General features: G+C 49.5%; 4 protein-coding genes across 4 annotated transcripts; 2 read left to right on the top strand and 2 right to left on the bottom strand.

Moving 5' to 3' along the window:
- Positions 1-743: 743 nt before the first annotated feature.
- Positions 744-2,181, bottom strand: LACBIDRAFT_318149 (uncharacterized protein; the record flags this gene model as incomplete). The annotated part of the gene is made up of 3 exons (XM_001879225.1): positions 744-1,603; positions 1,770-1,887; positions 2,020-2,181. 3 exons carry the CDS (start codon positions 2,179-2,181, stop codon positions 744-746), a joined length of 1,140 nt encoding a protein of 379 aa, XP_001879260.1.
- A 548-nt stretch (positions 2,182-2,729) lies between these two features.
- Positions 2,730-6,707, bottom strand: LACBIDRAFT_318148 (uncharacterized protein; the record flags this gene model as incomplete). The annotated part of the gene is made up of 13 exons (XM_001879224.1): positions 2,730-2,847; positions 2,908-3,242; positions 3,296-3,775; positions 3,827-3,857; positions 3,908-4,016; positions 4,073-4,368; positions 4,419-4,449; positions 4,508-4,749; positions 4,807-4,922; positions 4,977-5,125; positions 5,181-5,200; positions 5,256-5,629; positions 5,685-6,707. 13 exons carry the CDS (start codon positions 6,705-6,707, stop codon positions 2,730-2,732), a joined length of 3,324 nt encoding a protein of 1,107 aa, XP_001879259.1.
- Positions 6,708-18,888: 12,181 nt separating this feature from the next.
- On the top strand, positions 18,889-19,074 carry LACBIDRAFT_318145 (uncharacterized protein; the record flags this gene model as incomplete). The annotated part of the gene is made up of 1 exon (XM_001879482.1): positions 18,889-19,074. One exon carries the CDS (start codon positions 18,889-18,891, stop codon positions 19,072-19,074), a length of 186 nt encoding a protein of 61 aa, XP_001879517.1.
- Positions 19,075-22,652: 3,578 nt separating this feature from the next.
- On the top strand, positions 22,653-24,275 carry LACBIDRAFT_318143 (uncharacterized protein; the record flags this gene model as incomplete). Its single annotated transcript, XM_001879481.1, has 3 exons — positions 22,653-23,126; positions 23,174-23,291; positions 23,341-24,275. The coding sequence occupies 3 exons, from the start codon at positions 22,653-22,655 to the stop codon at positions 24,273-24,275; spliced, it is 1,527 nt and encodes a 508-aa protein (XP_001879516.1).
- Positions 24,276-25,291: the final 1,016 nt, after the last annotated feature.

Below are 25,291 nucleotides of genomic sequence, written 5' to 3'. Positions count from 1 at the left end.
CTGTCCGACTCTGGGACAGCTTCAAGCGGTGAGGCCAGGAACGGGATCTGTGGAAAGTCTCGGCGCACGGTGGTCGTTGGCGCGCCTGTGCAACTTTCGTTTCGGAGTGACAGAAGGCGAAGCGGTCAGGAGACCACGGCCGAAACGTGGGGAGGTCCTGAGTGACGTGGTATGTACTTTGTTGGTAGCTGAAACCACCTTGCTTGTGATGCGACGGGGGGAGGGCTGATGCTTCTACCTGACGATGGCGAAAACCACATCGATGTCATCATGAAAGAGTTTGTGCTGGCCAGGCACAAACCCGATTGTGAAGACATCGCGCGCAGGGGAAGGGATCTGAGAGCATGAAGTTAGACGTGGACGCGTGGACCTCAATCCACTGTCGAGCGCTCAGATTACATGAAAGAATCAAGCCCTAATAGATGGATAGCAAGTATAGGGCTGTCTAATAGAAAATAATCAACATACATGCTCTCTGAGTACTGAGTCTTCGTCTTTTTGCCCTAGATCTCGAGTCTCGAGGAATATCCTTTTTGTGATTGGATGACGAAAATAGCAACTCTCACTCCCTTTGACTACGACCCCTTCATCGTACCGAGCCAATAACTTCAACTTAGTAAGCGTAAGCCTCGATCAACGCTACCAGTGCGGATATCTCCAACGTCGTTGGGCATCGCTGGCAGTTACTTATTGTACAAATGTGTGTGCATAAGTAAAGTGCCCCATCGAAGTGAATACCGAACTCAATGACAAGCAGCGCTCAGAATTCGGCGACTGCTCCAGTTGAGGCAACTACATAACCTCCCAAAAAAGATCCCCAAGACTAACATCCAACTCCTTTGCCAAACACAGCGCCATCTCATCCCCACCGCAGCCCTAAAAGTAGGCGGATCATCCAATTGATTAACAGCCGACGTCCTAGTCAAAAGACGCATGCTCGTCAGCTCCACTACCGCTGCATACACAGCAACGCGGGATATCTCCATATTCGTCTCTTCCCCCGGAATACTAAACTCTGAAGCGTGTCCGTGTATCCTGGAATCAACGTCGTTCTCCTCAAGGAGCGCACCGGGGATAGCGAGCATCCTGTCTACCGTGAATGAGGTTGGGCCAAGGAGGTGTTGAGCAACCTTTGTCACCTCTCCTTTCGTTTTTGTCGGTTTACCTGACGCGCGTCGTTTCCTTTTCTTCCTCTCGTCCAGCCCCCTTCCGAATATCCTCAGATCAGATTTTGGAGGGTTGGTGGATGCGAGGAAGGAAGCTAGAAGTATGAATTTGGATAGTCGTGGGAGGAAAATAATATCCGCGTCTTTCTCGTCAGAGGGTACCGCGGTTTTTGTGGTGGTCGGTGGGTTGTCGAGGAGGTTTGGTGGTGGTTCATTTGCCTTTGCCCAGTCTGTGGCATTTTGGAGGCGCGGGTGGAGAGCGTCGAGGGCGAGGGAAAGGGAGGGGTTGAATAGACGGCTGAGGTGCATGCGGGTTTCTTCGGAGGGGGTTTGGAAGGACTCTTGAGAGTCGGAGTCCGCGTCCATGTCCATGTCACGTTTATTGGCGTCCAAAACTGGCTTGACAAACCCCGGCCATCGCGCGGCTGCGATGTACGCTAGCGCATGAGGGTCATGAGTGAATGGGTAACAGACGTCACAGAGGGTAGTGATAAAGTGCGTGTAGAGGGGTGGCTGGGATTAGTACTTTGAGATTAGGTGCTTGACTATGTCTGTGGAGAGTAAGTGAGTAGTTTCAAAAAAATGTTTTTCTCAAAGGGGTGCCTTCTTTCGTTGGAGGAGGAATGTCAAAGAAATACGGGTCGGGAGACGCGCCTAACGGTGGTCGTATCGTCTCCCATGGGGCCTCTGACACAAATACGACGCAAAGGTCGACTCGGGCCTACCAAAGAGGGTTAACTGCGCCAATAACGACAACGACGAACTCACCAGCTCAGCAAGTCGCGTATGTAAGCGGCACCATCAATTCCGGTATCAGCCTCTCAGCGCGTTCCACAACGATGACCAGCCTCACATCTCCCTCCTTCTCCTGCCCTTTACCCAGATACGCGTGAACGGCGCGTAAACCATGCACGAACCCGTCAAAAGTGTCGTTCCACCTCACCCCATTATCTGCACCCCAATTGACGACTCCATCCTCCCATTGGGGCGTCCACCTTGCTAAAGAGTTGATCATGGATTCGTAGAGAAGTCGCGCGGAGAAACAGGCGATGGCATCTGCGCGTGCGTAGCTGACCTTTGAGGGTCCTGGTGTGGATGAAAGGTGGTCGAGAATGTTGTTGATGACTGCTATGGTTGTTTGGGTGGCCCTTTATCATGATGTACATGAATGGTGGTGGGGTTGTTGAGATGAGGGTTGAGAAGTGTGTTGTAAAGTCTTCATAGCCTGGGTGCATAACGTCCATCGTTGTAGTACATAGTGGGCAAGAAACTTTGATGTCTTTTGGGTCTCGACAAGGTCTCGACATATCTTAAGTACCAGAGCCCTCGAACCAGAAAGAATCCACTGGCAATATCCTGTTAAATAAATCATTTGTCGTCAAATCTCAAACACGACGTCCAGCCCAACGGCGGCCTCAGTATGTACCAAGAGCATGACATCTCCATAAGTAGAAGACGTCGAGGAGGCATCAAAATCTGTCCGAAATGAGTAGGAGTGGTCCACAAATTCCATCCTTCCATTCTTCAGGTAAAAAATCTAGGTATAAAAATTCCATATCCAGCCTAATATTCCTCCCCCTCAACAGCCTCCTCCTCCTCCTCCTCCTCCTCCAAAAGCTCCTCCCAATCCGGCGCAAGCACACGCTCTTTCTGAAATTGGTACCCAACAAACTTCATAACACTACAAAAACAAGTCCGTCAGTTATCTGAACTCTTCCACTCCAACAGCGACAGAACGTACTAGATAGTGCCATCCGCACAACCAACTACAACTTCCTCATGGCTCAGCTGCATCGACATGGGGTTCTTCTCCGGCGTCGCTAGACCCGCAAATTTAGCGGGTAGTTGGCCCAAGATGCCTTTCGTCGTGTTGATCGATTTGCCCCCTTCGCCCCCAGCAACAGCTGACCATGCACCCGTCAACGGCGTTATATTAGTGTCAATGTCGACAGACGGAGTCGGCGTCTTCTCCACGGGCACGATGAAGTTCAGATCCGCATCGACATCGTCATCGTTGTCTTGATCATTTCGGGGCACTAATGGATGTTCTTGGTCTTCATGCGTAGACATGAATATCTGAAAACATAGATAGGTGTAAGCTCGAAAAGAAAGGTGGGACGAAAATTTACCCTCCGATCAGCACCTGCCCTCGAACTAAATCGTGTGGCAGTAACCACACGTCTCTTCCTCGGATCCACAGCCCCAACCGCAACATCTGGAGTCTCAACAACGGCAATCAACTTCGGAGGAGCCGTCAGAATGGCTGCACGGCCAAACCGAACCGGGAATAACCCAGGCGCGGGTGTACTGTTCCTTGGCGAAGGACTGAGTGGGGTGGTTGGTGTACGGGAACCACTGACGCTCAGACGTCCCTTGTTGTTGATGGAGCTATTGATTGGAGAGGGTGCAATAAGAGAGATTCTGCGGTGTGGTGTTGAGAGTGACGACGTAGACTTGTCGAGCACGGATCCAGTGCGTTTGCGAGCTTGACTAGGACCTTGGCTCGCGGTGAGTGAGACGGGAGATTGTGCCGTCAGCGATTGTGCTACGATGGGTTTCTCATCCGCTTCTTGCCATTGGAGATGCAAAATGACTGATTTAGTCGCACACTTGAATGTTGTTAGTGGAACTTAGTCAGATTATGCCGGCAACACACTCACTGTCATCTGCGTGCCCTTTGCAGCGAACCACCTGTGACAAGATCAACGTACGTCCGCGACGGGTAGAAAAGACATCCATACTGAAGCATATTATTGGGAGCAGCGCCAACATTGAATAATTTAGCATTCAACACCGGATCACCCGCTCCCAGCTCTGAGAGCTTGAATTGCGAAATCATCTCTCGTCTCTCTGCGATCATCAAATTAGCCCTCAAGCTCAAGGAACGAAAGTAGCAGAACACAAACTGATCGAAAACACCCTCACAATTCCATCAATAGTCACACCAACCACCCTCTCCCCCTCCTCTCCAACCCCACCGCCCCCATCGCCAGCAATAATCTGTACCCCAATAGCAATCGTCGTCTGTTGCCCAAACCGCACGATCTTCGTCCCTGCGCGCCAGTCCCAGCACACAAGAGCCTTGTCAGCCCCAGCAGAGACGAGGTTCTTCGAAGAGAGCGCCACAGCCCGGATACCATTAAGATGACCGGCAAGTTGTTGGAGGGGTGTAAATGTAACAGAGGAGAACAAGTGCACACGCCTGACGCGGTATCCTCAGTGAAAATACTGGAAGGAGAACATTCTACATACCCAACATCGTGGAAACCAACAACAAACACCTCTACAAGGGGAAGGAAACTCAGCGATCAGAAAGAGTTCAAAGAAACGATCCCACAAACCTTCCTCAGCCAAAAAATCAACACAGCTCACAGGCTTCTTAACCTGCAAACACTTCTTCATCTCGCCCGTCTCTATATCCCAAAACCTAATCGTCTCATCATAACTCCCACTAATAAGCCGCTTGCCCCTCAAAAGGAGGGTCGTGCAAAAGTTCGTGTGGCCGTTGAGGAACCTAACGGATTGTGGGAGGCCATTGTGGAAGTTGGATTCACGATGATGGAGGGATCGATATAGAGGGTGCCTATATCAAAGTTCAACTTAGATTGAGGGCAAGGTGCGTTATTCAGTACAAACTTACCATCCTTCAGGTGTTGCAGGAGGGGTGACGGGCGTAGGATCTGTCGCGGTGATTCGCAAGCAGTGGTAGCGCCATAACGCTGGATGGTGTACCATTGTTTGCCATTTTTTCGATACCTGCGGCCAAAATACGTTAGTTTAGCAAACAGAATGAAGGATTCAAGAACGAACGGGTTCCAGGGCGATAAGCTCTTTGACAGTCAAATACTTGAGGACGCGGAACGCAAGGTCTGGAGCGAAACTACCAAGAACGTCGAATGTTGATTTTGCATATTTTTCCAGGAGGAGGATTTGGAGGGCGATATCGCCAGGAAGACATGCTGTGGAAACAAAAAGGTCAACCCCAGTCGAGTATAAACAAGGGGAACAACGTGCAATCTAGAATAATCGCAATCCTATGAAAACAACAGAGTGAGAAGGAGGACGGTGCAAGGGCGAGAAAAGACTAACAATCTCATACGACCTTCCCTTCCCAGCCCTCGCAGGGCTTTCCTCACCTCAGTCTCATTAAAAGAACCCTTCCCATCGCCTCGCAATGCTCTAGCAAGGTCAACATCCCCATCCCCATCCTCCTCATCAAAGTCATCACGATATCCACTCCAATACCCTCTCTTCTTTTTGCCACCACAAACGCACACCGTATCCAGCAGTTGATGGCTCGGATGAACGACAGCCTCGCCAGGCGAATGACGAAGCACACGAACTTCAGCTTGAAGAGCGTGCAGCTGAGCAGCCGTCGATGCCTGTGCACGCTCTAAAAGACGTTTGTAGTGCAGGATTTTGCGGGTGTGCATGGCCATAATGTCTGAGAGGGCCGTTTCCATCTAAGCAAATACTTTGTTAAAATCGCAGCAAAAAAATTCAGCAGAGAAGGCTCACCTCCTCGTCAACGTCCCCATCATCCAGATCTGTAACCATCTCCATGGTCATGTCATCCCCGTCCCAAAACGCGTACCCGTCGTCAGTAGCGACGGCTGTACCGGTCCCAGTGGTCCCGCCACTCAAAACTTTTCCACGAGATTCCAGCAACGCAAGGCTTTCGTCCAGCAGTGCTGGATGCTGCGAGCCGTAACTCCCCGCTGACACGCTCCGTGGGGTTCCCTGAGACTTCTTTGGAGTGACCTTGGGCTTGGAGGGCGTGACGTGGTTGCTTCTCGACGCTTTTGGAGGGGTACTTTGTGGAGTTAATGATAACAGATTTTTTCCCTTTGCTTTTGGACTAGGCAAGGTGAGATTGATAGATGGGGAAGTTGTATCCGTGGATAGAAGAGAAGCTGAAGACGTGGATTTTGACATGGAGCCGCTGGAAGGTGTGCTTGGCATAGTTGTTCGGCGGGGTGATGGGGAACCCGTCATAGAGGTGATACGCGTACGAGGAGGGCGGGCAGGGGTCGCAGAGCCTTCGAGCTGGATAGCTTTCATGAGTGGTTGTGTGGGTGGCGAGGTCATGTACAACGAGGTTGAGCGGGCGGTACGGAGTGAGCCCGTCACTGAGGGTGTTTTCAGCTTGGTGGGAGAACGAATGGGCGGAGAAGGGGTTGCTGGCGTGGCGTTGTTTGCAGAGGTTGATTTTGAGGGATCGAATCGAGGGAAGTTTTGACCTGGAGCTGGCATGGAGGTCCTGCGTGTGTTGCCAGCTAATGAAGGAATGGACGTCGACATGCGTTTCGCCGCAATCGACGGTACAGGGACTGGAGTTGCATTTGGCGAGCGCCCTGCGTTGCTCTGCTTTGCGCTGGGACGGACAGTCGCGTCTTCGCTGACGAGTGAGGCACTGGAATCTGCTCGGGGTTTGGTGACGCTTGAGGTGGACAGTGATGATCGTAACGTCGAGGAGCGCGTCGTCGATCGCGAAAGACGCGTAGAAGATTCAGAGGGGTTGTATGAAAGTTTTGAGCTCATTGCGAAATGCCGTGAAAGTTTGCAATTGCAATTCCGATTAGGTGCTCGTTGCTAAGGTGCGTTGCCACGCACGACGCGCACCCGACGATTGAAGGCAGATATTCTTGAGATTGCACGTTCCGATTTTCAATTCTTAGACCGTACAGCGCAAAAGAGCGCTGGAGGTGGTGAATGGAGAAGCAAAGAGCCCAGTTTCCGATTAGGTGCTGGTTGCTAAGCTCGGTTGCCACACACGACGCACCCGCCGCCCGCCGTGGACGACTGAAGGCAGATATTCTTGAGATCGCACGTCCTAATTCCCAATATACTTAGACCGTACAACACAAAAGAGCGTTGGAGATGGTGGCACGAGTTGAGAAGCAAAGAGCCCAATTTGGGCCTGTTGTTGATTCTAACGGCTCTTCAACAACTCAATCTGCAGGAAATTCTACACATAGACATGACTCGGAGTGTTTCCTACTTCTTTGAAATCCTCGCAGACAATCACAGTACATATGAGTGAAAAGCTCTGGTGGGAACCCACTTATTCGGAAGGAGGCGGAGTCTTGTAGTATTCGACACGGCGTCGGCATGCTCGATTCCTCGACGGTCCACAAGCAGTATGCACTGCACACCACGTCCTGGGCCATACAAAGCAGTCACTGACGCGACATCGCCATGGTGTACCATCCTTCAAAGCTGTGCATCGTTAGCATTATCCGACGTCGCCATATCGGACTTATGCCATACCTTAGAGGTGTTGATTGTCTCCAAGATTACCTTGCCTGTATCATCGGAGTACAGTTGAAATTTCGTGAGCTGATTTTCTTGTCAGTATATTGAACCTGACAAACTCAAGTGCCACAATAGGCACCTTACCTGATTGCTTAATTTGCTGAGGTCAATAGGTTGAGGTGCAGACGAAGATGCATTGAGAAATAGAGGACAACGCAGTTGGCTGGGATTGATTAGTTGGTGATCTGTCGAGGTACACATCCATTAACACGATGAATTGGACGCGCAAAGTGAGTAACCTTGGTAACCAGAGACGGCATATGCTTGAAGCATCACAGGAGGTTTGCATGCAAAGACATGTTTACCAAAGGATCTGAATGGAAGATCACATTCATTAGACATGCCCAAGGACGCCGAAGGTAAAGCACTGACGCAACGGAGTCCAGGTCCACCACAGGAGAGAAGACGTCAACTTCACTTGTGGGGTCAATCGTACCTTTTGATGAATCAATAAACCATTCCAAATCGATGCTATGCCAGATTGATAGACGCACATAAAGCCAAGCGCAGCCGTGAGCCCGTCATGTTAGAAACGGCAATGGTACTCGTCTTACATGGCATTGGCAGTTCTTCAGACATGTCGTGCCCATCATGCAAATTTTGTAAAATTGCCGCATATCCAGGCTTAACAAGCAACTTATTAGTACTTATAGGGAAGACCACCTTAGTGGTTACACACCTTCACAACTGCGTGTAGATCGCCTGGCTGCAGCGTACCGTCATCGAGCTCCTCAACAACACAAAAACCCGACCTGGAACCCAGCTGGAGTCAGCAATAGCTTAAATGCATAACCGACAGAGGACTACGCTTACCGGCTACTCCAGAATAGTTCGTTCTGCGTTGTGGCTATCATTTACGCCAGTCAGCTAGAAATTGACATTAAGAGCGAATGTGAACTGACTCGTTTGTTCAAAGTGAAGAGTCTGGGAGAAAAACAAGATAAGAGAACGTAGCCAGATGAGAATCAATTATCGGTACCTTCCACACGATAGCAGGCCAAAGCTTGTCGGGGTCGGCAGTGAGAGGGGTAAGGGTGAATATGATCTGAATACGAGAATGAATATGTATCAGCGTCTGATAAGAACATGAAATTCATACATCGATCGGTATTTTCAGCGTCTTGTGTGCAACATCAACACTCGTGTGGATTATCAGGTGTTTCTGTAACAGTGGATTTTCCAGCTGATGTTCAGGTACAGGAGGGTGGTTGCCTTTGGTGTGTTGGCTAGATATTTCCATGCGTCAAACAGTATTTCTGCTGAACATGAAATTGCTGACCTTTCAGATCCAACATTGACACCCTTCTTTCTTGCAACAAGTGTATTGGCTTTTGATAGGAACTCTTTCCATTTCCCTCGGTCTAGGAGTGGGCCCAGCTCATCCAGTTCAGTTCCAGCCTCGATGGCAACTCCAATATTGTATATGTCCTCGACGGAACAGTCGAGAGCCCAAATATTGTTGACGCCGCAGTGTTTGATGTCGAACTTATGAGCCCCAGGAAACATGGTATGGAATCGAAGGGTTTCCAATGATTTGCGGATTCGCTGGATTCGGACGGAGAGTTCCTTCGCATATGAGACAAAAATTAGACTGAACATCCATAATGATAACGGGGTACCGACCGTGTCTGCATCTTCTAACCTCGAAAGTTGATGTTCGAGCGCTTGCCATGTGATTGGTTGGTATCCCAACGCCCGCGTTACAGGCCAATTCAAGGTCCCGTCGCCCAAGCGGTCCAGGAAGTATAAGAACAGGCTTTCATGACGTTCCCCAAAGTACGCCCTTGTGAGTTCTATGATGCCTCGACAAGTGAGTTGGACATCAAGGAGATGACGATGCCAATTTTCCCAGGCGTAACTTGTGGTAAGCTGGAAATAATTCACTCGATCAGGTTCGATTTCGATCGATCCATTTTGGCTCTCCGCGATGATCAGCTCAATGCAATCATAGAAGAGGGAGAGATGCTGCTTCGTAGGATCGATCCAGTAATTGTTGCGATCAAAGGTGAAGTTATTGGAACGGTTTCTTTCAGTTAGAAAATGGCGTAGCGATGAGTGCAAAAAAGTAATATTCTCGTGATCGGCTTGTGGTATCTGAATGATTGATCTGCAGCCTCGAAGTAATCGACGGGCATCGGCTGCGCTATGAAGCCTAAGAAGCACCACCAGAGAGCCCAAAGAAAGCTCAGCATAGAGGAAGCACATAGCGCCCAACAGCCGGTGAAATTCGGGATTGTAAACCTCTGGTGCATCCCGCAAAACCTGTCGAAAAAAAGTATCAAGGCCATCATGTTGGTGCAGTGCGCGCCTCAGCCTCGATTGCAGATCTCCCCCCTGGTTGCAATCACCTACGAACTTGACGAGGCTCCAAGCGTAAACGAATAGGCCCTCCGATTTTCTCACTAATAAATCAAAATCCTGTGGGGATGGCCAATCGTCTAACTTTCCCGATCCACAATAGATTAAATGCTTAGTCTTCAAAGTTTTGAACTCTTCTTTGCAGAAAAGTTCGATATCTTTGTGAGCCGGAAAGTCTGCTAGGTTTATTGGGTAAACTCTCTTGGGATAACAGTTAAATTCTTTCAAAACTTCTTCTTCTGGTCGGCTCGTTACGAAGAATCGTATGGGTGGAGGTGAATCGCAATACTTGTCGGCAAGAATTTTGATCAACATTTGCAATGGACCGTGACATTCGTTGATTGCGTCAATGACCACAATCATAGGAGGGGGATAAAGAAAGGCTTCGAGACGTGTTTGAATAGCCATTTCAATACTTGGGCGTGCGGCCACGGCGGACACTACCGTGAGGACAGTGAAAATGAAGGAGATCGCCTCGCGACGATCAGTGGCAGCAGGGAGTATAATATAGAAAAGGAGCGTGATCAAGACTCCAAAAAACACCTGTGCGAAAGAGGGGGTTGCCCAGACTTTCAAAAAACTGCGAATAAGGGCCCTAATAAATCGACGGCGCCGAAAAGGACCAACGAGGAGGCTGTGAAATTGTGTCTCCAGCGATTTGGAGAGGATGGCAGGGTCGGAATCAAGGACTTGAATGACCTTTTTTCTAACGATGGGATAGGATATAGAATTTTGGTATGCAATGGTGGCAAAGATTTTGTCGAGGGATCGGCGTTCTGGATCGTGACCTGGATCTCCAGAAAAAAAGAACGTCCCTGCCAAACGGTTTTCCTTGTCATACCTCTCCGCTATGGTAGCTGCGAGTGTAGTCTTTCCCGAACCAAGGGGTCCATAAAGCAAGCATACCGTGCTGTCACTGCGTGAATCCGCCCAAGTGTAAACGCGATCTAAAACACCTTGGCAAGTTCCAGGTAAACAAGCAGCCGCTGATTCGCGTTCCGAGGAATTGTACGACGCGGTGAGAACAGCTCTTCTCGATATAATCTCAAACCCCCTTGCTGAATAATGAAGTGATCAGGACAGAATTCTTGATGACTCGGCGCATGTGTGAAATCTCTACGTACCATCTTTCCGGACAGTGCGATTGTCAACTTGTGAAAAATCTGGCAGGTTCAAGCGTCAATCACTGGCAGGCCCACTCCGGGTATCGTGGCTTACGTGTACTATTGTCCACGTAAGAGTAGTCATTATGGGAATGAACGCTTGTCTTGATGTTTGTGGTATCGGTAAGCATGTATACTTGGAGTCGATGGCTATGGGTGGTTGAGGAAGAGACATGAAAGTTGCTGGTTATTTATATCACCGTCTAACTTCCTTAGTAAGATGCATACAAAGCTAATATTGATGTGCGGAACTGAGGGAAATGTTGATGTACGGAGTCAATTGATGTACGCCGAGCCAATGCTTGATGTTCGGAGGCAATTGGTTTTGTATATACTCCAGAGGCAACTGGTTTTGTTCGGAGGCAGTTGGTTTGTTCGGAGGCAATTGGTTTTGTTCGGAGGAAATTGGTGATGTACGGAGTCAATTGATGTACGCCGAGCCAATGCTTGATGTTCGGAGGCAATTGGTTTTGTATATACTCCAGAGGCAACTGGTTTTGTTCGGAGGCAGTTGGTTTGTTCGGAGGCAATTTGTTTTGTTCGGAGGAAATTGGTGATGCCCGGAGCCAATTGAGTAGGGTATCGTAGCAGCATCGGTCAGGGTATCGTGCAATGGATAATTCCCGGCTTTACGCCCCTGGTAGAACTGTTTTCAAATCACCTGTAACGCGGAGTCCATGATGCACAGAGGGCTCCGATGTGCAACTTGAATGATAAAGCCATATGCACTCACAGGAAAAGCAGCTGCGCAACTGTCTGGTGAAATTCTTGGATGATGAGAGCCAGAGTGGCGCGATACCTTGTGGGCCCGTTTTGGAGTTTGATATCTGACATCTAACGTTGAGGAAATTTCAGAAGTAGATTGGAAGTAGAGGTATATTCCGAAGCGGTCCCAATATTGAGATATACGCCGTAATGTCCGAGCCTTGACTGATCTTTGCCAGTTCAAAGTTGCGTTGATATGTCGTCACGGTGATTGTCACCTGCTGGATCTGGACTAGGCGGATCCAAGTTGTGGTAGTCTTACACGGTCAAAGTGTCATCAGGATACTTAACAGCTTGAAAGAGTCCAAATTTTCATCCAACGAAGCTTGGAAGGGTCCGCATCTGGCTACATCTGGTCCTCTTCGTATCCCCACTTCCTCTTCTGTTTCAACCCAGACCAATCGCCCTCTTCTCATGCCCATCCTTTAAGGGTCTCCCTCCCAATTTGAGCCTCCCGTGGGATCCTGACTTCACAAACCACCTGTGCAAAAGAAGAGGCTGCCCAGATTTTCATACCAGGTGAAGGCCCTGATGAATTTGAATCGCCGACGCCGAAGAGGCCCAACAACGAGGCCGTGGAATTGAGTCTCCATTGACTCGAAGAGGATAGTAGGGCCGGAAATAAGGGATGGATTGTTTTCTTCTTGAAGATGGTATGGGGTAGAAAACTTTGATACGCGATGATGGGGATCACCTTGTTGACAAATCTGCGATTTGCATCATGTCTGGTGTTTTCGGGGGAAAAAAGGCGCCAGACGGTTTTCCTTGTCGTACTTCTCTGCCCCTTGGTTCGGGAAAGACTACAGATGCAGCCACCCTGGTCCATGAACTAAGCATCTGCTGTCACCCCGTGAAAAAAGCCCAAATGTGAATGCGGTTTCATCAGTATTTCTACAGTCCGCTTGTCACGACTTGTTTGGGCTTGTTTCAACTCGTACGAGTCCAAACGAGTCCAAACGAGCCGCAAGTCACAAGTTGACAAGTAGATCCAAAAATCCCACAAGTTGAGTCGCGAAATCATTTGACAAGTTCCAACAAGCCAACAAGTTGAGAAAAGCTGTAAATTGATTTTTGGTATTCAATAACAAAGGAGCAGTAGCTATACTAGGTTATTGTATAGTATTAGCAGGAAATACTTCAATAGCTATGAGGGAACGACGGTACACCAATTAGGGTCGTATTGGGTATATATCGAGTGAATAGAAGATGTTGGGGATGATGGATGTGAAGTACGAGGAAGATACTGTGGAGGCAATGGTACTCCCCACAACGCCAGTGCATCCTGCCCAGCTGACGTATCGCTGAATTGCCGTGAAGTTGCGGTCATACCGGGGTGGTGCAAAGGTCGACGGTAGGCCTCTAAAGTAGAAATATCAGTAAAACATCGGCTGAAAAGTTCAATTTCGCCAATCGTGAACCAGGGACTGCTTACCTTCATCCTGGGCAAAGGGCGCAATGTAGACGTACGGAACTCAGAGTCAGACACGATGTGATGACGACTGTATTGTTTAGCTACCTGTAGACGTACGGAACTATAGTAGAAGTAAATGTAAGTCTCGGATAAGTAAATATAAGTAGAAAAGATCTCACCTCAGAGTCAGACACGATGTGATGACGACTGAGGTGAGAGAAAATAAAGTTCAGGTTTATATATACGAAAAACGGTGGCTTGAGTAAAGACTGGTAAATAACGGAGGCAAAAGTATGGATAAAAGAAAAGGATAAACGCATTAGGAAATGCACAAACAGAACGTACGCGTAAACAGTGAGGTCACGAGGGGTCTCCTCTAACACTCCCCCAGACGACGAGGGACCTCTAGACGTCTAATTTGAGTGCTCTGATGAGCTTTTGGTGGGTGACACGGGGAAGCGGCTTGGTAAAAATGTCGGCGAGGTTTTCTTCTGATGGAATTTGAACGAGCTCGATCTCTCCCTCAGCTACTCGTTCCCTGATGTAATGGTGACGAATATCAATGTGTTTCGCGCGTGCGTGTCCTTTGGTATTGAGGGTGAGAGCGATGGAGGCGGCATTGTCACCGTGAAGCATGGCGGGGAATTTGCGCGTGAGTCCGATTTCGGTCATGAATGAATACATCCATAATGCCTGTTGGGCAGCGCGTGTAAGCGCCATGTACTCCGCCTCCGTAGTCGATAGCGCTACGGTTGCTTGACGCTTCGCACTCCAGGATACAGGTCCTCCGGCCATGGTGAAGACGTATCCTGAGGTAGATCGGCGTGTGTCAACGTCTCCTGCGTAATCGGCGTCGACGAAACCAATGGGATCGATGCTGGCCCCACGGTGGTAAGTTATTTTGTAGCTGAGCGTCCCCTTCAGGTATGCGAGGAGGTGGAGCATCGCTTTCCAGTGTGCTGGCCCAGGATTTGCCTGGAAGCGTGCAAGAACGCTGAGCGCGTATGCGATGTCGGGGCGTGTGGCGACCTGTGCCCACATGCACGATCCGAGAGCCTCACGATATGGTTTATTGTTCATGAAGTGATGGTCTTCGTCAGTTTTGGCGCAGTCGGACTCGGATAGAATGGTTCCTGAGGGTAAGGGGGTGGATTTTGCGTTGCAATGTAGCATCCCAAAGCGTTCTAAAATTCGCCGAAGATAAGCTTCTTGGGATAAGGAAATCGCACCCGTTTCCTCATCCTTCTCCACTCGAATCCCCAAAATATATCCCTGGTCCCCTACATCTTTAATCTCGAAACACGCCTCAAATTCCTTCTTCGCCTTTTCCGCTTCTTCCTTCGTTGAAGACGCCCCGAATATATCGTCGGTGTAGGTGCTGGTAATGGTGTGTTCTCCGTTGATCATGCGTGAATGAACGCATGGGTCCGCCTGAGACTTGTAATATCCCAGAGATTCGTATGCGTTGGACATTTCACCTTGGAAGTCGTATCCGCCCTGCATCATGCCGTATAGGGTTTTGATGACCCGTAAGACCTTATCTTCCTCCCCCCGGGCGACAAAACCAGGTGGTTGGTTCATGTATGTAGTGAATTTGTTCGTGCTGTAAAGGTACGCGGCGACGATATCAACTTGCCAAATATGAAGGTCGTGGGCGGCGGCGATGGCGGCAACCATGCGGAAGGACTCCAAACGGACAACAGAGGCATAGGTTTGGTCGTAATCGAGTCCAGGAATCTGGGTATGGCCCTTTGCCACTAAACGAGCCTTCCGTCTAGCGATATCACCATCAGCGGTGTATTTGTGCGCATAGACCCACATTGAATCAATGACACGCGCGTCGGGGGGCGCTTCGACCAGCTCGAATACGCCCCTCTCATTGAGGACTGCCCATTCAGTCTCCATGGGTGGCCTCCAAAGCTCTGGACGAGTCATTGCCTCCCAGTAGCTACGCGGGATCTGGGAATCAGGGAGCGTAGTCAGTAGGACTGTAGTCCCAGGTGTGGGCGCACCTGTCCCCAGGACGGCTAAGCGGGCAGAGCGCCGAGGTGGTGCTAACTCTGCTGATGGTTGAGCTGCTGGAGAGTCGTTGCCTGGTGTAGATGGAGGGATGGATGTGGCGTGAGTTGTGGAATCCGGGTGTAGAGGTGGGTCAGTAGCACGAGGACGTGGAGCCAAGGGTTTTGGTGGGATGACCACGCCAGAAGGTGTGTCACCGGCATCATGTGAGGTTGTAGGTGTAACATCGTCGTCGAAAGCGATGTCGAAAGTAGGTGTGGGTGTGTCGGTGATAGTACGGTGTCCCTTTCCTTCCTCAAAAATGACATCACGGCTTTTAATTGTCGTGCCTGATGCCCGATCCCACAACTTATAGGTACCACGCCCAAAATAACCAATCAAAACGTATTTGATTGATCGAGGCGACAGCTTTGACGTGCCTATCTCCTCTGGGATCTTGGCATATGCAGTGCATCCGAAAGGGCGTAGGTGAGATACGTCCTGCCGCTTATTCGTCCATTTCTCAGCAGGTACACGTTCAGGCTGACGAGTGGAGGGGATGAGGTTGCCTGTGTAGATGGTGAAGGCAGCGGCGTCAGCCCAGAGAGATGGAGGTAGGCCAGAGTCGGCGAGAAGACAGCGTGTTCTCTCAATGATGGTTCGCATCCCACGTTCAGCCACCCCGTTTTGTCCGTGTGCATAAGGTGCGCTGAACTCGACAATGATGCCGTGTTTTGTTGTATAATCCCTCCACTTGTCGTTATAGAACCCCATGTCAACCCTCACACGGATTAATTTCTTCCCTGTCTCTCGTTCCGACTTAACGTGAAATTCGGCGAAGGCAGTGAGGGTCGTGTCCGCAGACTTGGAGTTCAGGAAGTATCCCACACGGTAAGAGGATCCCCCATCGTTAAAAGCCATCATGTACTCTGCTCCCCCAACAGAGCGGACACGAGCTGGCCCCCAAAGGTCAATGTACACCCTCTCCAGCACCTCTGTCTCACGTTCCACCACCTGATCATATGGGCGCGCCGTCTGCTTCCCATATATGCAATCCTCACATCTTCCTTCGGGCTCGACACTTCCCACAATGTCGAGTCCATCCACCAACCCTTTCTTGGCCATGTCGACGATGGAGCGTGTACCAATGTGTCCAAAACGTCGATGCCAAACTTCGAGATTGGTAGGCTTTGCAAGGGAGTGTGCGACGAGAGCGTGGGTGGTGGAGATATGCGGTTCAACCGATAAGAGGTACATTCCGTTATTTCCTGTACCTTTCATCAATGTTCTCTTCTTTCCCTCATGTAGGTCATAAAAGGTGACGCCTCCCCCACCAAAAAGCGCCCAACAGTTCGCTTCATCGAGTTTTCCAATGGAGATGAGGTTGGCGATGAGATCAGGTGTGTGAACTGCATGTTTGAACGTTATTGTCGTCTTTAGTGACCCAGAGACGATAGTTTTGGTGACCGTTCCGTGTCCGACAATACGGAATTGACCACCTTTATTCGCAGGTTGCCCCTCGTCGGGTTTGGACAGTGCGTGGTATGTACTGAAGTCTGAACGGTTGACGAAACAATGTTTGTTCGCCGCAGAGTCCGCATAGGTGGGTACGTCTTGATCATTTTTGGTTGTGGAGTGATCGTTTGTCAGGTTGGAAATAAGTGCGAGGGTTATTTCAGATGTGGGTGAGGTGTCGGTGAGGGCTGCCGTTACTGATGAGACGTTTGCAGGTGTCGTTTGGGAGGTGGAGTTGCTCGCTCCCCCACGTTGTCCAAATCCAGGAGGGAACTGTCCCTCTTTTCCTCCCCCACGCCAATAACAGTTGGCGATGGTGTGACCTCGTCGTCCGCAATTTCTATTTGCACACTGAAGCTGGCTGCGTGGACGTCTGGCGTCTGTCTGTAACGCCGTTACGACGTTAGCGGGGTTTGAGACAGACTTAGAGCGGTCTGTGCGGCTCCAGTGGATCATTAACCGACTAATGACGTCCGCGGATGATTTCGCCTCATACAGCGTTCCTACAACGCTGTCCCAAGATTCTGGGAGCGAAGACAAGATGATCATCCGGAAATCCGCATCGGTGATATTCGCGCCAGCATTGTTCGCCGTTACCCATTTCGTACGGAGGTTGGAGACATGGGTAGGGAAGTCGTTACCGTCGGAGAAGACAGTGTTACGGAGATCACGCTGGGTGGTGACAGCGGCGAGGTCAGAAGAAATTTTGTATTGGGAGGTAAGTGAAGTCCAAGCTTCCGCTGCAGTGCCATCGAGTTTAAGGCCTAACCCAATGGCGTTTTTAGTGTTGTATAGAAGTAATGCGCGCGCCCATGCATCACGCATCGCCCATTCCGATCCTGAAGGGGTAGTGGAATACCAGGGAGTGGGATCGTCGGGAAGTGGAATGTTTGGCGCAACGGGGGTGTAGTGTAAATCAGTGGGATGTTGGGGGGAAGCCGGATTTTGTATAGTCCCTTTTAAGTAGCCTAGAACGCCTCGGCTGCTGGCCGCAACTGTAATGAGGGTTTCGAAGGTGGCAAAGTTTGTGCCGTCGAATTTTTCTGTATCCGAGAAGATAGGTGGGTTGGCGTTCGACGACATTTTTATGGGAATGTATGTGGGGACAGAAATTGAGCTTTACGAGTCGCAAGTGGGGTAGTAAAGCAAGTAGCAAGCAGTGTCTGTAGTTCCGTTTATTAGAGCGCAACGGGGCCCATAACCTGTAGACGTACGGAACTCAGAGTCAGACACGATGTGATGACGACTGTATTGTTTAGCTACCTGTAGACGTACGGAACTATAGTAGAAGTAAATGTAAGTCTCGGATAAGTAAATATAAGTAGAAAAGATCTCACCTCAGAGTCAGACACGATGTGATGACGACTGAGGTGAGAGAAAATAAAGTTCAGGTTTATATATACGAAAAACGGTGGCTTGAGTAAAGACTGGTAAATAACGGAGGCAAAAGTATGGATAAAAGAAAAGGATAAACGCATTAGGAAATGCACAAACAGAACGTACGCGTAAACAGTGAGGTCACGAGGGGTCTCCTCTAACACGCAAGGGCGCTCATGTCCGCCACTATAGAGGTCATGACGCTACCAGGCGGAGATACGCTTGAGTGACGAGGAACGTACTTTTGACGTTGACTACCTGTGAGTGAGAAATGATCAACGTCTTCAACGGGTGGGCCAAAGGAAGGAAAAACGCACCATGTCGTGCCACCACTTAATACTTATCAACGTCGATATCCTTGACGAGACTTCATACGCCGATCCCAGCATTGTTGGCGAGGATATCGACCTGGCAAAATGCATATTTCACTGCCTGTTCAAGGACGCTGACAGCCTCCGGCGAGGTTGTGTCAATACTCACCACCAGGACCTGGCCTTGCTGTTGATCTTCAGAGTTTCCACTTTTGTTTCCTCCTGCTTCTGCACATTCCACGCCCCTAGGACCAAGCCGGACACACCTGCCTTGGCAAAGGCTAATGCGATTCCCTTTACAACAGAAAAGGGAACGTTAGAGTCTGGAAAACTCAGATTTGACTGGAACATACCCTATGCCCTGACTCGCTCCAGCGATAAGAACCGTTCTACCAACCTGTAAATCAGGAATGACAGCCTGTGGAGCAGGTTAGACATCTTGATGATGATGCGTTTCCGTGAATTGGCAGGGAGAGACGGGAAACATGGGAGGGAAAGCATCAGCCGTCATGCACATGCGTAACTTGGTTACAGCTTATTATATAAGCAAGTCGAACCACTTTTCGCAGTCTTCTCTCAGACACAATGTCCGCCAAATTTCTCTTGTGTTCCCCACTCTTGCCGACTATGCTTTTGCCACTCTAAGATGCCTTTCTACTCATGCAGCGACCGTCATAGTAGAATCCGCAACTTAATTGGTCCGACACGACACGACACGGCAATGCACATCAGGTCCAACACGACACGACAATACACCACCGTGGATGTATTCGCTCCAATCCCAATTGGCGTAACGTGTATGCGCGATACGATGCTGTGTTTGTAGAGACCGAATCGGAGCTTTCTGGCATGTGGGGCACGATGATTGGGTGCGTCCTCTTCTTTTCATTCAATTTTGGCAATCATTGTCACTCACTCGCTCTTGCAAGTGATAGTCCGGCTTTACGCCTCCCGTTCGAAAGAAACGGGCACCATAATCTACAAGTTATTGTTGGAATCCATTGCGTGTGCAGCCCCCTTTTTGGTTCATCTCCTCTCCCGGAGGATTTCCATTTTTCTCGATCATTGGACGCATTTCGTGCTATTTTCGTTAATCAGTACACTGATCAGCATCATACACATAAATTTTTACAAGAGTAACTGTACATAGTCATAGTAAGATATGTAACCGCAATCGCAGTAACTTGTCAACTTGCAAGCTTTTCTAGGCTTGTGACTTGTCAACAAGCTGTCAGCCGCAAAAAGTCGCAAAAAGCCGGCAAGTAATCTGTAGGTTTGCTGATGTTAGAACCTCTTTTAGAGTTCCATGTAAACACGTAGTTGCTGATTCACGTTCTGAGGAGCTGTACGACGCGGCGACGACGACCTGTCTTGATAAGACCTCGAGCCCTCTCCCTGAAAGGTGACCTTATCAGAACGGTTCTATCGGGGAATCGCATGGCGCGAAATTTGGACGCACGGTTTTGTCGACTTTTGCGAAATCTACCAAGTGTCATGAGTCAATTATACGAGAAGTCATGCTGGCTGTAGAGTAAATATAGCTCGTGTCCACGTAAGAGTTGCCGTTATCTGAATCAAGGCTCGTCTAAGAGTTTGTAGTGGGCATCAGTCGACACGTATACTTGAAGTGTATATGGTCGTCAGAAGAGAATGGTTAGCTTCTTGACCGATACTCGGCCGGCGACGTTCGGGCAATTGACGATGGTTTAGATAGACGCAGTAATCAGCTAAATCGTTTTCCAGATCGCCCGTATCCAATTCAAGTGGCCTTGATGTATATGATATAACTGTATGCGAGTCAGGGCTCAGACTATAAGATAGACACGCACTCACGCTGTTATGTAATTTAAATTTTGAACAGCCAAACTCGTGATCATGAAACTGCCTGAATTTTGTACATCTAGGAGCGTCGAATGGCCGGTTCCTGACCAGGTCTTGTCACGAGGGTATGGCATGTACGCAAGCCTAAAAATTTGTGGCCAGATAGGGTTACAAGTCGCTTACATTGACGATGCGTCGTGGGTGTGATTCCCAACACACTGCGGCGTCAATGGTAAGACTATTTGGTAATTTGTTCAATCGTGACATCGATGCGGGCGTCCACGGCATTTATGGGTATTATTGGTATTCGTCCTGTAGAGTTTTACGTTTTCCCCTGCTGCATCGTGTGTATCATTGGCTATGATAGCCTCCTTGGAGAACTTCGAGTCGTTATGTACCCCACCAAACATTGATTTGAGACCCGTGGCGCTTGTCTTTCGTCTCGTTTTGAGACGACCTTTTCGCAGTCGACAGACATTGAATAGGCCAGCGCTTATCCCTTCTTTCCTCTCGGGTCCACTCTTTGGACCTGGAGACATGACTTGCGCCGGTTCAGCGCTTATATCTCTTGTCGTCTCTAGTTTCGAATCTCTCGTGCTTCGAACACAAGCAGTTTTCCACAACTATCACCTGTTCAACGCCACGCTAGAACCATGCCATAAACCTCTTGTGAAGATGACGTGTTTTGTGTCATTATTTCAAGAGCGCTACAAATGGGTGCCCTAGATTCGAGGCAGTCTTCATGGGGAAAAGACGGGATTGGTGTTCGGCTGCAGCTGGTGCGTTCAAGCCAATAACATGGTGCACAACCGGTCAAGGAGCTATTTGAAAGGGAAGCGGAGTTTGAGTGGGAAGAGGAGAACGGGACTATGAGGATAGGTGTACGGATCCAAGCGGACTTTAGGTGATGGCACATGGGGAAGCGCGCATATCCCACTGGTGGATGCCCAACACGACCGTTTCAATGTTTTAGGCCTGATGGTGAGTGAAGTCGTAAAGTTCACCTGCGGTTTGGATTTGTCAACAGAGTATCGTACTCGCAGGATCCATGATCTCAATGCAACGGGGCAAGCTCAGGCTGGTGCTTTTTTCCCATAGTATGTGTGATGTTCTTGCGGCAGCGATACCGAGAGGAGAAGCCTCCAGGGGGGATCGAGGGCCTTTGCGCGACCTACGTAGAACATCGTTGATCTTTAACTGGAGTGGATATCAAGTGGCATGGAGTCAAAGAAGCTCTTGATTTCCCTTTGTACCTGAGGTCTCGGAGTTGCTTTAGGGGAGTAAGTCAGGACTTGAATTAAGTGGCTTGGAATCATAGAGAGGAAGCTAGGTTTCCTTTCGTCTTCGATCTGGGAATTTGCTGGGAAGTGTACCAATCAAGTTTGGGGGTTGTTGGGCGATACAGTAAGAGCTTGTGCGGAGGTCGAGTCGTTGGACATAATCTTTGAGGAAGGAAGGCCCAGCGTTAAACATTCAGCCCTAAATACTCCTTCAATGTCGCCTCTGCTACAGCCAGATTGCTCATGCTTGATATTAATGTGAAGCAGTTTGTGTACCACAGGCAAGTCCTCCCAGTCCACTCCTTCTGATAGCTCACATGGCACTGCAGACGCCGAACTGTAGCCAGAACGCTGTGGGCTACTTGGCGAATGTCGCGCTTCCTTCCACTGAAAGCGTACCAGTCCCTCCTGTACTTTGGCCATTTAACTTGTTTATGGAGGGTTACAGGTCTCCCGTTTCGACTTTACGTCAAGCGCAGTGTGCGTGGGTCCCTTCGGAAGAGTTCCATGGACAGTGTTATTGCATTCTGCCCCTCGGTGCCGATCTGCAAGTGCAGGAGGTTGCAAAGTACCACAGTGTACATTTAAACCCCAGGACGTGCCCATGTTGGCCTTTGGAATTGACACAGTTGAGGGAGAAGGATTCGATTCTTGCCACTAGTAGCAGCCATCCCCCGCCCCAAATTCGAATAGAAACGTCATAACTTGTAATATGAATCGCCTGGCTTGGGTTTGCGCTATGTAGAGACGTCTCGTCAAAGTAGCTTAGTTTTAGACCTTGGAAAACGACTCACGCCGCGTTGATGAGTATGGCTTCCCCACTGTAAAGCAGAATCCGTTGCTACTCGTAATATTGCGCAGATGGTTTGAGGCTGCCATGTTCCTCCTTAGACTTCTTGATGATCTTTCCCTCCGTCAATTTAATCCGTGTCTTGCAAAAGTTCACGAAGGACTATATCCTGGCGTCATTCGTAACTCGGGACACGGCGAATCTGCGTAGCGATAGGGGACTTGCAGTTCACCTAAGATGAAGAAGTTATCCAAGCGACGCCTGTAGGTGGCTGCCCATTGAGTGGCATGAAGTTGAGACCAAAGGTCGAATAAGTAGTGGTGGAAGAGTGGAAGAGACATCGCTGGTGACCGGGGACTCCTCTTGCCCAACAACCACAACGATGGACACCACACATCCTGGATACGAAGACTTCACAACACACTTCTCAACCCTCATCTCAACAATGCCACCACCATTCATGTACATAAACGACGCCGACGCCATCCAAACCACCATCGCCGTAATCGACAACGTTCTTAACCACCTTTCATCTGCACCAGGACCCTCAAAGATCAGCTACGCACGCGCGGATGCCATCGCCTGTTTCTCCGCGCGGCTCCTCTACGAATCCATAATCAACTCTCTAGCAAGCTGGACGCCCCAATGGGAGGATGGAGCCGTCAATTGGGGTGCAGATAATGGGGTGAAGTGGAACGACACTTTTGACGGGTTCGTGCATGGCTTACGCGCCGTTCATGCGTATTTGGGTAAAGGGAAGGAGAAGGAGGGAGATGTGAGGCTTGTCATCGTTGTGGAACGCGCTGAGAGGCTGATACCGGAGTTGATGGTACCACTCACGCGACTTGGTGAGCTGGTGAGTTCGTTGTTGTCCTTGCTGGCGCAGCTAACCTTCTTTGATAGGCCCGAGTTGACCTTTGTGTCGTGTTTGTCTCAGAGGCCCCATGGGAGACGATACGACCACCGTTAGGCACGTCTCCCGACCCGTATTTCTTTGACATTCCTCCGCCAACGAAAGAAGGTACATCTTCGACAAAAATATTGTCAAATCACTCACTTACTCTTTACAGACATAGTTAAGCACTTGATCTCAAAGTACTCATCCCACCCACCCCTCAAACCCCTCTACACGCACTTTATCACTACCCTGTGCGACGTCTGTTACCCGTTCACCCATGACCCTCATGAGCTAGCGTACATCGCAGCCGCGCGATGGCCGGGGTTTGTCAAGCCAGTGGTGGACGCCAATAAACGCGACATGGATCTGGACGCGGACTCTGACTCTGGAGAGGCCTTCCAACCTCCCTCCGAAGAAACCCGCATGCGCCTCAGTCGTCTATTCAATCCCTCCCTTTCTCTCGCCCTCGACGCACTCTACCCCCGCCTTCAAAACGCCACAGACTGGGCAAAGGCGAACGAACCACCGCCAAACCTCCTCGACAACCCTCCAACCAACATAAAAACCGCGCTGCCCTCTGGCGAGAAAGAAGCGGGTATCACCTCCCTCCCACGACTATCCAAATTCATACTCCTAGCTTCCTTCCTCGCATCCACCAACCCTCCAAAATCCGATCTGAGGATATTCGGAAGGGGGCTGGACGAGAAGAAGAAAAGGAAACGACGGGCGTCGGGTAAACCGACGAAAACGAAAGGAGGGGTGACGAAGGTCGCTCAACGCCTCCTTGGCCCAACCTCATTCACGCTAGACAGGATGCTCGCTATACTCGGTGCGCTCCTCGAGGAGAATGATGTTGATTCTAGGATACATCGACATGCTTCAGAGTTTAGTATACCCGGGGAGGAGACGGATATGGAGATATCACGCGTTGGTGTGTATGCGGCGGTAGTGGAGCTGACGAGTATGCGTCTATTGACCAGGACGTCGGCTGTTGATCGGTTGGATGGTCCGCCGACGTTTAGGGCTGCGGTGGGGTATGAGATGACGCTGTGTTTGGCGAAGGAGTTGGATGTTAGTCTTGGAGATCTTTTTTGGGAGGTTATGTAGCCGCCTAAAACGCAGCGGTCGCTGATTTCTTAGCGCTGCTTGCCCTTGGTTTCTGAGGTTACATCGGAGGGGCAAACATTTTAACAATACTGCCAGCGATGCTCAACGACGTTTGAGGTACTCGCACTAGCAGCGTTGATCGAGGCTTACTCTCAAACGTTGGAGAAAAGTTGTACGGGCTTCCATGTTCTCTGCCAACTTCATTTTCGTAAGCTAGGGATCATACATGCCAGTTGGCAAAAACAAGATAATACCACACACTAGTACACTCTCTGCCTGGGTGTTGGAGAATCAAGATGGCAGGTCAAAGATTAAACATCATCGAAAGTGAACTCGAATGCACAAGTTGCTATATATATATGTGAGAAAAAAATCACTCATGAAGATAGTCGATACTCTGTCTGGGAGTCGAACCCAGCTTTCGCATATAATGAAGGAAAGATGTTCCCCCGAATGAGATAAAGAGTCAGCACGACGAATTCAAATGTAAGTATGTGGGAGTGGGATATACCAAGGATATACTGAGGTCGGGATGCTGTATTTCTTGTGTTCGCCATAGAATCTAGATTAGTGTTTTGCATATTTTGTATGACCTTCCTGCACAGAACAACACCATCTGCACACATTATTCCGAGGGAAGTCAAAAGGTATCAGAGCTATACAAAAAAAAATCGAGGAGTAGAAAAGGAGCCATAATGTATACTTGGTGATTATTCACAGTACATCCAGTACACAAAATGGGCACCCAACAAGTCCAGAAAAGTTTCACACCCTGTTTATATTTGCTGAAATCCACCGCTACATCAACAGATGCACAGAAGTCTCCCAGCAAATCAAGAGGGCAATGAAAAAAGAGAATCCCCCGACGACACAAGCCAGTAGTGCAGCAGCAAGGTCATCGCGTCCACAGGGTGCAAGCAGAGCCCGTGGAGCTGGGGTGGCAAAAATTAGATAACCAAGAATGGAGGCGGTGCCTCCATAATAGTGGTTAAACTATTAAGAACAGATACTACACT

Source organism: Laccaria bicolor, genomic scaffold (assembly GCF_000143565.1).
Source record: "Laccaria bicolor S238N-H82 LACBIscaffold_8 genomic scaffold, whole genome shotgun sequence".
NCBI lineage: Eukaryota > Fungi > Basidiomycota > Agaricomycetes > Agaricales > Hydnangiaceae > Laccaria > Laccaria bicolor.
This window is presented reverse-complemented; position numbering and strand designations above follow the sequence as displayed.